The following is a 15686-nucleotide window of genomic DNA, read 5'->3' on the forward strand; positions in this document are numbered from 1 at the left end:
TCAGGAAGAAGAGACACCAGAATCTTTTCCTTCACACATAATACACCAATAATAAATATACAAAAGTTTTATAATAGTATTTTGATTTGTTTGTGTTTTTTTTGGTTCAACTATTTCATGGTTAGTCTTATTTTCATTTTGATCATTTGGCACATTTTCTTCATTCGGTAGAGAATATAAATTATGATGATTGGAAAGGAAAAAATCGTCCCTTATATACAAAAGAAAACAGATTTGTGGATTTGTTTGTAATAAAAATTGAATAGTTTTATAAGAATGATAGATCGTATTTTGTGTATTAAAAAGTTGAGACTGGATATAGTTGATAAATATACTTTCGAAATTTTGTTTATTTTTAAATTCAAGAAAATAATTAATAGCTGTTTGATTTTTTTTTTTCATAATATCAAAAATAGGTATAGCTATATCAACAAGCGTAAAATGGAATATTTTCTTTTTTTTTTTTATTTTTTTTTTTTTATTTTTTTTGATACAAATATTATTTTCACAAGACACTAATAATTCTAATTTTATTACAAAAATTATAGAATATTTTTTAAACTTATTTATATTTTTATAATTTATATGTTTATTAATATTCTTAATTTTCTTTAAATTTACACAATTTAAATATTCTATTTTGTAGTTTTCTTTTTTGTGTGTTTCATCTTTTGATTTGTTTTTAACCTCCTCATTACTTTTTCGTCTTTTTTTTTCACAAACATAAATATTATTTTTTTTTTTCATTTTTTTTATATTTTTTAAATCTATTTTAATTCTATATTTTTTTATATTACTCCTTTTCCCCTCTTCTGAAGAAACGACTATATTTTTTTTAAAAAAAACACACTTGTTAATATTATAGAGTGCTTTATTTTTCTGAGCATACACATTCAATTTTAGGTTATAATTTTCATACGAATATTTTTCGTTTATTTTTTTTTTTAATTCGTTGATAATTTTTATAACAGTTGTATTTTTCTTCAAGTTCATAGTTTTGCATTTTACATCGGCTGTCCCATTCAAGTAGGCCCTATTGTCAACGCCACTATTGTCTTGACAATTTTTAGCTGCACTATTTTTGAGACCCCCTTCTTTATGGCCATTTTGTAAAATCGAAAATCGGTTGTGGCGCTTTTTTGGGCTTTCCCTATTTTTACTACAATGAAAATAATCTTTAAACGAATTTAAAAATACATTTTTTTTATTTCTTGAATAATGTAGAGAAAAATTAAATATGGTGACATTATTTTGGTTAACAAAAAGAGTAATATAATTATTTACAATATTAGACATGAAATCATGTATATATATTTTATTTATATATATAGAATCAAATGAATATAATTCTTTTATAAATATTAAGTTATTTTTATCCACTATTTTAATGGGATTATTATCTGTTAAGAATTTATCGAAATTCTTTTTTTGAATATCTAATACACATATAATTTTCGGTCTATATTTTTCACAATTTTTATCTTGTTCATAAATATGTTTAAAATTTGTCTTTTTATATGGACACATTGAATAGGATATATTTGAAATAGAATAGTTTCTGTTTACTCTTTTTGTTGAACCTTTTTTTAAACTATCATTAATTTTTTTTATTTTTTTCGTATATAAAAACATTTTTATTTTTCTTAATATACTAGCTGAATTAAAATTTGCGAAATCTATATTTTTACAATTATTACCATTTTCACTAATGCCATATAAAAGGTTTAAAATTTGTAGAATTGAAAATAATTCATCATGAAAATATTCATATTTTTTTACAACTTTATTTAGTTCATTATATTTTCTTTTTTTTTCTTTTGCCATCTTTTTCAAATATTTATTTACTGTCTTTAGATTCCTCTTTTCAATCTGCTCGATTTCATTTTTGTTCTTATTTAGAGATGTTTCTAAAATATCACTAAATTCGTCGATTATTTGGTATATTTGTTTTATAGTTGAACTGTCTTCAAAATTCTTTATTTTATTTTCTAACTGTATTCTTCCTCGATTTAATAATTTACATTTTTCGTATATGCTTTTGTTGATCTCACTAAGATTGGCATCCTTTCCATAGTGGATCCTGAACTTCCTTTTGAAGTTTTCGACGTCAGCTTCGGCCGCCTAAAAAGGGGAATCATGCATATGTAGGCAGTAAACAGTAGGCAGTAAACAGTAGACAGTAGACAGGTGCTTGTTCATTTTTCTCACGTTTTTTTTTAATTTTTCCACTTGCGAATGCATGGGTTCGTACCTGGACAGTCCGGAATACCCGCTGGATCTCACTCTCCTGCTTCTGCACATATTTGATATAGTATAATAAAAAAACACCTTTAGAATAATATTTTCGAACCGTTTTATTAAAATTTATTTGATTTATTTTAGTAGACACATTTTTAAGATGATAATATGAGGATTGTATTTTTTCATGTTTTAATTTAAGTAAACTAGTTATTATTATTTTACTAAAATTTTCAAATGAATTTTTACTTTCTTCACTAAAATTTTGTATATTTTCTTTTGTGCATATTTTATTTATTTCTTTTTTTTCCACATGTTCATTCTTCATTTCAGCAGACTCCAACTTAATTTCATTACCTTTATTTTCTTCCTTCATAGAAATGTTTTCTATATAATTATTAGGTTGTGATATATTTTGTTGTTTTATTTCTTTTTCTTTTATTTCTTCGTTAAGTGTGTCTGAAATTGGTGGGCATATCTCATTATCTGCATTTTTTACTTCCTGATCACGATTTATGTTTTCATTATCTGCATTTTGAAGTTCATCATTTTTTTTGTTTCCATTTTCAAAAGTGTCTAAGGTATTACTCTGCTTTTCTATGGACCTATTTTTGATAACATCTTCATTAAGTATACTTTTTATTTGCTGTATTGTTTCCTGATGTTTCATTTCTGCAAGTTTTAAATAGGTAAAATATTTTTGCTCGATTTTATTCGATTCTTTTTTTTTCTTATATTCATCTTGAATAGGTAAGCGGTTTGTTTCGATAGGCTTACTGTATTGCCTGTACATAATATTTTCTTCATTCTTTTTCGGCACCAATTTAGTCATACTTTTTCGCACCGGCTTATCTAACATGGTGATATAATTCTTTATAACTTTTTCGAGCTTATTTAATTTAGATTTTTTTTTTTTTTTTAAACAAGAAGAATCAGAGATTTCATAGTCACGCCATTTCTTAATTTTGTATAATGCATGATGTAAATATTGTATACAATTTTTTTTTTCAGTATTATATGTTTGTTTCAAATTGGTAGTATAATCGTTTTCATCCGATTCTACTTCTTTTTTATTTTTTATCGTATTTAAATCTGTTAGTAAATCCCAGAATGGTTTTGAATAATTTGCATAGACACAATTTTTAGAAGTAATAAGCACTTGATGAGAAGAAAGATACGAATATAAATCTTGAAAACAATAATTAATATTTATAAAAAAATTTAAAAACATATCTGTATTTATATTATTACTAAATTGATAATTATATAATGATATAAAGATGTTTAATTCGTTTATAATAGATGTAATATTATGTTTATTCTTAAAATTGTCATCATATTTTTTTGCAACTTTTGAATCTTGTCTTTTACATATAGCACATCTTATTGTATCTTTATAAGGGAAATATATTTTAAAACACCAAATACAAATAATTGAATTAATTTTTATTAAATTTAAAAATATAATAAAACATGATGCACATATAGGTTTGATTTTATTAAATGCAATTTTTTTTATTTTTTCTACAATTTCAAATTTTGAGCAAAATATACAACTTTCTACAACATTTGATGATTCTACATCTAATTTGTTTTGAGATTGTTTTAGTATAGACCTATTGAACATACATTTTTTTTCATCTTCATTATCTGCTGATGCATCACTAAGGGAGTTTAATAAATTTTTTATTTTATTTAGCTGAGTTGGTAATATTATTTCTTTTCTATTTTCATACCTATTTATAGTATTACCTGGTTGTGTATATATTTTTGAATCTTCAACCATATAATTTTGCATCTGTTTATATTGAATATTTGTTGGTGGCTTGAATTTATTTGTATTATTTCCATTTCCAATCCCCATATTTTTACCATCCTCATATTTTTTATAACCCTGATCATCCATTTTTTTGATGTACCTTTTTATTCGGGATGTTATTTTTTTAAAGTTATCTTCTTTTGTTTTTGTATTTATTTTGTACTTTTCATAGCTCGATTTTATAAAATTATTTATACTATTGTTGGATAGAGGGAAACATTCTTTTTTTTTCTTCGTCTTGAAAGTTGAATCAATCGGACTGATGCAGTTGCTACCCCCACTGCTACAACTTTGAGACAGTTGGAAAAGTTCGTTTTCTTTTTTTTCTTTTTCCGTTTTTTTTCTCATATTTTTTTTATGCATTTCATAAAATTGAGAGTATGAACAAGTAGAACTTTCTGAGTAGCCATCTGCTGAGCAGCAATTATAGGGAGAGTCATAATTTAGCTTAAAATTATTTTTTAAACTTTTTTTTTTATTCTTCATTTCGTTAGTTCTCTAATCCTATTTATATTGCCACATGCAGGTATACAACACTTATCAAATAGAAAAAATAAAATATATTATGATAAACAGATAGGACACGAAATGGTAGCTAAACCCAACTCCCAAGAAATATACACGTGGGTATATTTATTTATATATAGAGAGATATGTAGGGGGTATAGGTAAAATAGAATTATTTATATGTATTGGGGAAAGAAATGCATTATACAAAATATATTTTTTTATTTTTAATGTTTGTATATTTTATTCTAACTGTTTATAAATAAAATAATAAAAAATTAAGTGGCTAAAAAATTTTGTTTTCTTTTTAATTAAAAAAAGGTGTATAAAATTTTACACTTAATCATAGAATTGTGCAACTATGCATAAAAAGAAAAAACTAAAATTTCAAGAAAAAAAAATAAATAAAAGAAATAGGTGAAAACGAATAAACACATTGGGTAGTGGTGTATATATAATAAATATGCCCAAACATATATACATAAATAAATACATGCATATATATATGCGTATGCTTATTCACAAAACATTTAAAAATACGCAATATGCTATAATTATAAGACACATAAAAACTGTGAAGAGGCTTTTTTTTTTGTAATATTTTATTTGTAAAAAAAGTATGTTCTTAATATTGTTTTAAAAAAAAAGTGGAAATTGGAAGCAAAAAAAAAAACTTGTATTATTACTATTTTGTAGTATATTTTTCTCTTTTTTTGTAATCTAATATATTGTTTGCTAATTTTATTTTTACGATTTTAAGTATAATTTTACTCCAAATTTTGAGCTGTCCGGCAAGGACATTTTTGTTATGTCAACCTAAAAATATATGAACATGCAATATAAATTTATGAGAGCAAGAAAATATAATCCATAAATAAAATGAAGGAGAAAAAAATTTTTATATTATGATAAATGCTTAACATATTTATTGTCATGCTATTTTTATTCTTCTATTTTTCACTTTCTACATTATTTATATAGTTAGCCATTTTTTTTAATTACCTGAGATCCAACAGATATAGTCACAAAATCATTATATTTGTGTGTAAGCGATAGTGCCACTTTAGTATCATTACTAATTTTTGTTTTAACTGCTGTATTTTTATCATTAAGATACCATATCGATGCAACATTTATAGTTGCTTTTTTTTCAGGAATATTTTGTAACAATTCTATACTTACAGCATTATCATTTATATTTCTATTTTGGTAATACAAATTTAAAGCTACTGTTCCATATAGACATTTATTAGTTGGTAATCTGCAAAGGGAAGAAAATAAAATTTTTTTTTTTTTTTGAAAAATGTGTGTGCAAATTTATAAATAATACATGAACATGTTCATATTTTTTTTTTGCATTACGATCGAATGGAAAAAATATATTGCTTATCAAAATAATTTTTTGTATAAGCTCCTCCTAAGGAATATTGTAAATTTTTGTAGTCCAAATCACCTTGAACCATTCCTGTATAAAAAAATGTGCATATATAAAAATGTTATAGAAAATATTCCAACTATGAAGTAAGCAAGATATTATTACATAAACAATGTATTATGCACATGTGCATGCATTTTTTGTTTCTATATTTACCTCCAAATTTGAAATTGGGACATTTTGGATACGACCCAACATGAATATATTTAAAAAAAAAGTTTCTCACATTTATTGATGAGAATACGCTCATATTTTCTGAAGTATATTCCCCATACACCTCAAATGAGTCTTCTTTTTTTTCACTGCTTTTGGTGTATTTACCACATATATTTAAATTTTTAATAAAATTAGGCTAAGAAAAATAATATACAAATACAAATATAGAGAGAAATAAAGGGAAAATAATGGAACACTATTTTAATTTCACTGTTTTATTATATCCATAATAAATATTTTTTTTTCTTTCTTCGTTTTAGTGATATTTTTTATAATTACTTCATATTTTATATCCAACAAGCTTATTCCAGAGTTGTCAAATTTTAATTCATTTTTTGTATTGTAAACATTGTTTTTAAAATTTGTATATATGTTATATGTGTTATTTGAAAAAGTAAAACCACTTTTAAGAAACTAAAAAAAGTTAAAAAATTGTTTGCATGTGTATTTGTGTGCAAGGTAGGTATATACATAAATACCCGTAGAACAGCTAGCTATTGCAACGGTTATTATTTATTCTGCTATGTTTTGTTATTTGTATTACTGGCTGCTTGGAAACACTTATATGTTCCAACTCAAATTTATTCGAATGCGGAAAATCATTTTTTATTAAATCTAACGTGAGAAAAAAAGAAGAAAGAAATATAAACAATTTTGAGACTTAGCATTATTTTGAGGTGTGTGCAAAAAGCTACAATATATCGGCTCTACTTGTTCTCTATACAAAACATGTTACTGTTGTGTATGGATAATAGATACATGGATATGTACATATTTTCCTAATTATTCTTTATTTTTTTATTTCAAAAAAATATATTCTTTGTATTACCTAATGATTGCTTATTTAATAGCTTTGGAAAATCCATATTTTTTTTAAATCATAAATTATTATATGTGTTAAAGAGGATATTTTTATTTATATACTAAGCATATGTATGTGTTATATGTATTTACAAATTGTTCATGTATATTTATATGCTTGAAGCTTTTATCGTTTTTACAGTTTGCTTATTTTTTATGAAATTAAAAAAAATGTAAGAAAATAAACAAATCAATAAATAATAAACGAATGAATGAATAAATAAAAATATAGTATTCTTATGCTTGTTACAAGTATTGCATTTTTGAAATAACATGCATTTTTTATTTTTATAAAGAAAAACGGAATATTATTTTTTTTATTCAATCCTTATATATTTAATGCACATATTTTTTTATAATATATTAAAGCTCTCCTGCGCTTCCCATAATAAATACAATACATGACATATATAATATTTAGAGGAACATATATATTATATTTAAATATGCCTATATATACATTAATTTTTATTATAATTTTTTATAAAATAATAAAAACCTTTGCCAAGCAAGCAATGCAATATTAGTAACTTTTATATTTTTCAAAAAAATATTAAACATTTATTAAATTAAAAATAGCCAAGATATATGAAAAAAGAAGAGCGTGTAACTAATATATTTTATATATTGTATTTTATTTATTTTATAATATATTATATGTATAATAATATTATAAATTTTTATTTGTCAAGATATTGTATAAAATATGTATAAGAATATTTACTATCAAGCTAAAAATTCATAAAACCATACGAAATTGTATATATTATGAACACATATTATTACATATTTTTTTTTAATAATACAAAATGAGATGGCAATATAAAAACTTATATTTATGTTTCTTCTTATATCTTAAATATTTTTCATATCTTTAATGAAAATATTTTTTACCCCTTTTTAAGAGCCTAGAAAAAAGTGAAAAATCAACAGGCAAAAAAGGATTGTTAAAGTTTAGCATGACTTGTTAATATATTATATATATATATCCATGTAATATTTATTGTATTACTTCTCATCAAACTCATAGTTCATAGACAAATTAAATGAGCGCCATGAGATATTCAACTTGTTTTTTCATGTTTAATGCGTTACATAAATATAAGGAAAAAACACATTGAATAACTATTACTATTTTATCAAGGTATTACATTTTTCCTTTAATAATAAAATTATTACCTTGTCATAAAATAAATAGTATTTTTTTAAATAGTATATTGCTATTTTTTTTAAACTTTTTTGTGTCATTCCAAATTATTTTCCCCAATTGTAAATTTGTGTGAACAAAAATTTATGAACAAGTCAGAAAAGTGTAAAAAGTTATTAATGGTCATATTTTTTTCGACTTTTTGAAATTTTTTTTTTTTTCATTAATTTTAATGCCAAAAAAATGGAAGACATTTTAGGCGAAATTATTTCACTAAGTGAGAAAAAAAAAGATGAAATGAACAGAAGAAATGACAGAAAAGGAACTGAGTATGATGGGAAATCCGTTTCGGATGAATCAAAAAGTAAAAAAGGGAATGACGATTATTATAAAAAGAAACGAAGAGGGTCATCTGTAAAGGATGATGATACAATAAATATATGTGATGCTTCTACAGTTTGTACAGTTGATGATGATATAAACATTGAAAAGGTTAACATTTTTAGTAAAATAATTAAAAATAATAAATCACGAACTTCAGAACATGACTTTAAAGATGTCGAAAAAAATATCGATGAAAATACTCCATTGTTTTTTAATAATGGAAATACATTAAATACCTATTTACTTACAGTTAACGAAATTAATACAAACATTTCTAATATATATACAAATATTGATAAAATAAATGTTATAAAAAAAAAAATAGAGTTAAATATATATGATAATGAAAAATTGTATGCCAAAATTAATGTGATAATTAAAAATTCGGAAGATATAATTACAAGTATTAAAGAAAAAATAAATAAATTAAATGCAGAAAATAGTGCTTTTGAAGAAAATAGTAATATGATAAGTGAAATAAAATTACGTGTAAATATATTTATTGATATTGTAAATAAATATAAAAATTGTATAAATAAATATAAAAATATATGTAACCAATATTATGAACATGTTAATAAAAATATAATCAAACATTACAAATTAATACACCCTAATTTAAGTGATCATAGTATACATAAATTATTAAAACAAAATAATCATAATATGGAAGAATTTTTAAATGTTAATAAAAGTTCTTATAAAAATAATGTCATGTGTTTCACAAATATAGATCAATTGGAAATAGATAAGATTAAAGAAAAATATAATGAATTAAAAAATTTAGAAAAAAATATAGCTGGATTAAATGAGCTATACATTGAATTAGCATATGTAATCAAAAAAAGAAAAAATCTTATTAATAATATTGAAAGTAATGTTTTTCAAGTAAAAGAATATACAGAGGATGCACTTCATAATATTGTTGAAGCAAAAAGATATAATCAAATGATTAAACAAAAAATTCTATATTTTAGTCTTTTCTTACTTATTATAGCTTTTATTATTTTGTTCCCCGTTTTTTTCAACTACTCACATTTTTAATAAATATGTGTGCTTGTCAAAATAATACACAAACTCGGAGATTCAAAATCTCATTTTGTGTGTCATAATAAAATAAAAAAAAAAAATAATGTTCATATTTTTAATATACATTGCATGTGTGCATATATTATTTTTATTTGTTTCATTTTTCGAAATTTAATGTTTCCACGCAATAGCATTTTGGAAACTCATGTGTAATATGATAGCGTTTTTTCCTTATGATTGGGAATGTATTATTCCATATTCTTCATTATTTTATTTTTAATCTATTTTATTTAACTTTTTTTTTTTGTTAAACTTGTTTAAAATAATGTATTATTGACCTAGCTAAAAAATAGCTATAATAGTTGTACAGGTAAAAAAATTAAAATTTATTTGAATGCTATCACTACCCTTTACTAGCTTCCCCATAACTAAGCCTATTAATTATTACTAATTTGTAAACTATGAATGCAATTAACAAATTTTAGAAACAATAAAAAGTAGGTGCATACCCACATTAATTATATGTAACTACTTAGTCCTCCGTCTACATATTTATGCATACAAAAAATTGTGATATATTTGTAGCTATATACAGCTAGCTATTTTTTTTTTTTTTTTTTTGTTAAATTTGATAAAATGATATGGTGAGTCAAAATAATCAAAGTGACGATTTATTTCAAATCGAATGTTAATAGGTCTTATCAAACGGGCGCAAATGCGGGGAGAGGTAAAAAAAAAATTGACAGAAAAAAATAAATAATTAAAGCTCATAACATAAAAAAAGTATACACATATATGTGTGTGTGCGTGTATATTATCAATATGCATTGTGAAACAACAAAAAAAAACTGTGATATGCCATTTTAATTAATTGTTCTTGATTGTTCAATATATATATAAGATAGACAAATGGATATATACTATATTTATCATAATTTTGAATTATAATCTTCATATATTTCTAAAATAAATTCTCTTAAAAGATCTGGAGTAAATGTTTTTCTTAACGGATTTTCATCAATCATTTGTTTTTGATAGCATTCACATATGAAGCAATATAAAAATGTGTCGGCTAAAGTGGATATAATTGTTATGAAATATGATGTGATTATTCCACAGATTAGTCCAATTATCTATAGTTAAATAAAATAAATGAAAATATTATCGTATGTTTTTATAAGTATAGATGTGTGTAAAATAAAATAAGAATATCCTAAATACAAAATTCAATTTTACTTTTATTTTTTTAATTACCAATGCTGAGAAAAATGGGTTAGGAATATAACTAGGTGAAAAAATGGTGTTATACATTTTAAAATTGTTGAAGATCTGCAAAGGAAAAAAAATAAAAATAATAGTTAGATTAAGTGGGCATAATTAGTAGAGATATCTTAAAATAAATTCACACATATATCTACAATTTTATATATAAAGACAAAATAAAATACATGTATATTTTTTTTCACATACATTGAATGCAAAAAAAGTTATTATCATTGTTGAGAATCCAGGGAATATTATATTCGTTATATAGCTTATCTATAAATAAGAAGTCAAAAAGTTATATAATATATGGCATATATATATGTTTGTATAAGTGCATACTATTTTGAAGTAGATCATTGATTTTGTTTTTTTTCTATTTCTCATTCATGTTCTACTAATATGTTTTTATCAGTTTGTGTTACCCCATGTAAAGCTGCTGCTGGTGATGTTGAGTTGGTTAATTTTTTTGAGGACAGGTGGCAAGAAATCATGTACGGGTGTGATGTCATAGACATCTGAGAAAAGTTAAAACAAACAATAGCATCTTTATCACTGTCTATAATATATTATTTGATATAACTATTTTTATTTTTAATTTAAAACTTTACTTCGCAATAGGCAGATGTTGTGTACATATCCACAATCTTCGACATAGGGTGTAGTATAAAATCTGTGTAAAAAAGGGTTAGAAAATATGCTGGAAAATACGTGGGGAAATAAGCTGATAAATAGGCAGGGATATATGGAATTTTGTTTACGAAATCTCTCCTTTATGTTGTAGATCAACTCATTGAAAAAAAAGGGCAAGGATAATGTTTTGTTTATCCAAAAAAATAAAACTCGTAAGTGCTTAGTGCTTATATTTACAAAACTTGATAGCACAATGCTCCCAAAATGGTATTTCAAAATTGTTTCTAAAATAAATAAAAATATATTTATATAAAAAATTAAACACATAATAGGGACTCTAAATATTAGATTCGATATATATCATTTTTTTTTATTTTTTAATATTTCATTACTCATTTCTTCTACTATATTTCGGTTGCCTTCGAACTTTTTTTTATCGCTAAAATACCACATCGTTCCTTTGAAAAAAAAAAAGTAACATATTAATATATGCCCTTGAATTTTATTTGTAAAATATAGCCACGTTTTTCAAACTACCTATGTGGCACATGGTGAACTGGTTGAGCGATTGTAGCATTTCGCAAACGAAGAAGTATACAGATATCCATATCCTGAAACGATGAAAAAAACATATGTACATACTTATGAATAAAAAGGCTTGGTCACTCTGATTAAGTGTGAACTGATTTGAGAAAATATGTATCCGTCTTTTTTAGCATTCCTAATCTTACATAGAGAATATATAGGAGCTCTTGAAATAGTAAAACACTTTCTGAAGGGACACAATTTCGCTGTTTCCATTTGTATCAAGATCGAGATCCAGCTATGGAAATAAAAAGGAATCAAAACAAATGAGCAGATCAATCAAATGAAAAGTAGGCACAAAGCATAGGTGCAAGAATGGAGACAAAGACAAGCGTGAATGGGGCCCTACCTTCTGGTCGTAAGAATTGCCAGACGTGATTATATGCACATAAAAATATATCCAAACACAAGACCACAAAACAGATGCAAGCGAAACAATTATTGGTGCATATATAATATTAGGAATGTCACGCATAAATTTTAATGTAATTCCAATTAATTTAGATGCATATCTATAGGTATTTTTATAGATATAAAATATAAATAAAGAAATAACAGCATGGACAATTGTTATGAATGATATTAAAATAGATATTATATAGTGGTATGAAAAAAAAGAACCCTTTATGGGATCAAATACTAAATATAAATGATTATGAACAAGATATATTGGTATAAAGAATAGAGAGATGAGATAAAAAATTAAAAAACTATAAAAAGTAGATGCAGGAAAATAATATAAAGAAATTATATAAAGAATAGATAATACTATAGATACAATTATAAATAAAAAAACAAAAAAAAATGAATTATGTAAAGAAAATAGATTAACAAATATTTTATATCTATTTGTAAAGACAATATTTATAACTTTGTCTCTTAATGTTTTATCTCTAGGATAACATATATTCATTATATTAACTGTATCATAATATTTTGAATTTAATGAATATTCAACATATAAATTATTATTTGGACCTTTTGTATAATCAGCATATACTACATTTGTTTCTATATTTCCACTTTTATCTATTATCTTCCCTTTATTTTTATCACTGTTCTTTTTAAAGGGGAAAAAAAAGTTGTCTTCAAAAAAATTTTTTTTTTTTTTTTCTACATCCAAATTTTCTTCATCAGTTTTATTGTCATTTGCATTTTCAACAGTAGGACATGATTCTAAACATTTAGGATAATTTTTTAATATTTCAAATTTCGATGTTTTTGGAGATAGTGGATAATATAAATATTTAAATGAGTTCAAGTCTTTTCCACATACTTTTCCATTATAATTCGTTCCATATAATATACGTGAATAATCACCATAATAAATATAATATAAAATAAAAAATCCTAAGCAAATTAAACTAACAAGAAAATGCCCATAATATTTAATATCTGTTTCTACTTTTTTCTTTTCATTTATGTTGTAACAATATTTTTCAAATGGTTCTTCTGGGCTTCCAATAGTATAATTTAATGGACTCCCAAGTTCGAAATTTTGATAACTTCTTTCGTTATTCTGATCAAATATATGATTATTATTTGTGGCATCATTTGTTTTATTATTCCCATATATTTCATAATAATTTTTTTCATCATTCTCATTAGTATTAGGTACTTCAATCAGCATTTCATATCCACTGTTTCGATTTTCACTACCATCATCCATGTTTATGTCAGTGATAGGAGTAAAGAAAAGGCAAAGACACAAAAAAATCGTTATTTATTATGCTTGTTTAATATCTACAATATTTGAAATTTTTTTGAAAATAATTCCCCTTAACGATATGCAAACAAACGGATTGCCCTTTAAGAAGACTGATTAACTATGGCTATATTTTTTATTTCCTATTTAAAACATAAACAATTTATAAATATTATGCAAAGTTAGTAAGCACACACAATAAGTAGACATGCATACAAAATAAATTCTAAAAACGATCATGAAAATATGTTAAAATCTGATTTTTCAATGTGTGATATATATTATGGCTTATGCACGTGGATGGGTAGGAAAATGCATATAATTGCTTATTATATTTTTTTTTTTTTTTTTTTTTTTTTTTAAATATATGGGAATAAAAATATGCGATTATGCACATACGTGTGTGTGTGCATAACGTTATTTGCTATTCTTCCAATTTTATTTTCTAACTTTTAATATTTTCTTAAAGTCAAATAAATAAAAATATTTCAAGCCTATGATGCCCAGTTTAATTTGTAGAAAGTTTCCATATATGAGACAGTTGGATTGGCAAATCATCAAGTCGAGCAATGGGCACTTCGTGGAACTGACTTACATTATTTTTCATTACATTTCACAAAAAGCTGCTCACCTATTTAGTTAAGAATGGACTTAATATTTGTATACAACATTGTATGTTAGTATAATACAATATTTTCTACATGTTTTCTATATAAGTTTTACGAAAATCATAAAGCAAATAAAGAATAATATTTTTCTTTATTTTCTAGTGAATACATAAGATTGTTTTAATATTACTTATTTTATTTTTGATAAAAGTTTGTGTTATTTTTTATAAAAAAAAAATATGAAATTAAAACCTGAGGTAACCATTTTATACATAGTTAAAAAAAAGTATATATAAAAATACAATCAATGTAATAATACGAAAATATGTAACTCTATTTGTTCTTCCTAATTTTTCTAATGGTTTATGTATAGTATTGTTTTTTATATTTTTTGTTTGTAAAAAGTTTAATTATATATGTTTATTTTATTTAGATTGTTTATGCTTTTGATTGTCCTTTTTTTTGAGATTTTAAAAAATTCATTTTTTTTTTTAATTCTTTACTAGCATAGTAGATTTGAAATCTTTCATAATCAGTAGCTTTATCTCTTTTTTTTTTTATCATAATTTTTTTTCCTAAATTAGATTTATTGAATTCTTCTAAGACTTTCGATTTTTCAACTTCTTTTTTTAACATTCCGGTTTTTGCGTTGGCATTTATTTTAACTCTTTGCTTTAGCAACTTAAGCCTTTTGATTGGCATTATGGTTTTAGGGACGCTGTAAAGGCAGTAGTAAGAGGGTATGTATGTAAATAGGTATACACATAAATATGTAGGTATGCATGGTTGGGTTTATATTTGGAGGGGCAACTACCCTTTTCACGTATAAAAATGTGGAGTGACAAAATATAGTTTTTAAAAATATTAGCATACCCTGTTATACCAGCTCCATCAACGATTACTCTTGTAATTGTTATGATATCTACAATAAAGCAAAGCTGCGAGGGGGAAAAAAAATAAAATCATTATACAGGTGTTATAAAGGTATGTAATAGGTATGAAAAAATTTAAGCAAGCTAGCCGAAAGAGTATTATTATTATTATTTGTCATATTCATATTTTATTAGTAACTGTTTTGAATTACCTTTCCAGCATAGGGGCCATATTCTATAAGGCATAATCTTCCTGGCTCAACATATCTGTTGAATAATAATTTTTTTTTTGATAAATTTAATTTTTCTTCTTCTGTTAAAGCTGCTTTTGGCATTTTGTCAAGTTTAATATAAAATAATAATAAGTTTTAAAAGTTTTGTAAA

General features: G+C 23.7%; 5 protein-coding genes across 5 annotated transcripts; 1 reads left to right on the top strand and 4 right to left on the bottom strand.

Moving 5' to 3' along the window:
• On the bottom strand, positions 1 to 4543 carry PCHAS_1013500 (conserved Plasmodium protein, unknown function; the record flags this gene model as incomplete). Its single annotated transcript, XM_016798318.1, has 2 exons — positions 1 to 2121; positions 2252 to 4543. 2 exons carry the CDS (start codon positions 4541 to 4543, stop codon positions 1 to 3), a joined length of 4413 nt encoding a protein of 1470 aa, XP_016655544.1.
• Positions 4544 to 5311: 768 nt separating this feature from the next.
• On the bottom strand, positions 5312 to 7081 carry PCHAS_1013600 (voltage-dependent anion-selective channel protein, putative; the record flags this gene model as incomplete). Its single annotated transcript, XM_016798319.1, has 7 exons — positions 5312 to 5380; positions 5567 to 5825; positions 5927 to 6029; positions 6156 to 6351; positions 6495 to 6629; positions 6760 to 6830; positions 7045 to 7081. 7 exons carry the CDS (start codon positions 7079 to 7081, stop codon positions 5312 to 5314), a joined length of 870 nt encoding a protein of 289 aa, XP_016655545.1.
• Positions 7082 to 8466: 1385 nt separating this feature from the next.
• PCHAS_1013700 (SNARE protein, putative) lies at positions 8467 to 9651 on the top strand (the record flags this gene model as incomplete). Its single annotated transcript, XM_737480.2, has 1 exon — positions 8467 to 9651. One exon carries the CDS (start codon positions 8467 to 8469, stop codon positions 9649 to 9651), a length of 1185 nt encoding a protein of 394 aa, XP_742573.2.
• A 914-nt stretch (positions 9652 to 10565) lies between these two features.
• On the bottom strand, positions 10566 to 13786 carry PCHAS_1013800 (inner membrane complex suture component, putative; the record flags this gene model as incomplete). The annotated part of the gene is made up of 10 exons (XM_016798320.1): positions 10566 to 10769; positions 10891 to 10965; positions 11107 to 11175; positions 11325 to 11417; positions 11511 to 11572; positions 11661 to 11816; positions 11925 to 11990; positions 12070 to 12143; positions 12264 to 12355; positions 12467 to 13786. The coding sequence occupies 10 exons, from the start codon at positions 13784 to 13786 to the stop codon at positions 10566 to 10568; spliced, it is 2211 nt and encodes a 736-aa protein (XP_016655546.1).
• A 1082-nt stretch (positions 13787 to 14868) lies between these two features.
• On the bottom strand, positions 14869 to 15637 carry PCHAS_1013900 (60S ribosomal protein L14, putative; the record flags this gene model as incomplete). Its single annotated transcript, XM_016798321.1, has 3 exons — positions 14869 to 15148; positions 15304 to 15368; positions 15515 to 15637. The coding sequence occupies 3 exons, from the start codon at positions 15635 to 15637 to the stop codon at positions 14869 to 14871; spliced, it is 468 nt and encodes a 155-aa protein (XP_016655547.1).
• Between the last annotated feature and the right edge of the window lie 49 nt (positions 15638 to 15686).

The sequence above is a fragment of the Plasmodium chabaudi genome, assembly GCF_900002335.3.
Source record: "Plasmodium chabaudi chabaudi strain AS genome assembly, chromosome: 10".
NCBI classification, from domain to species: domain Eukaryota; phylum Apicomplexa; class Aconoidasida; order Haemosporida; family Plasmodiidae; genus Plasmodium; species Plasmodium chabaudi.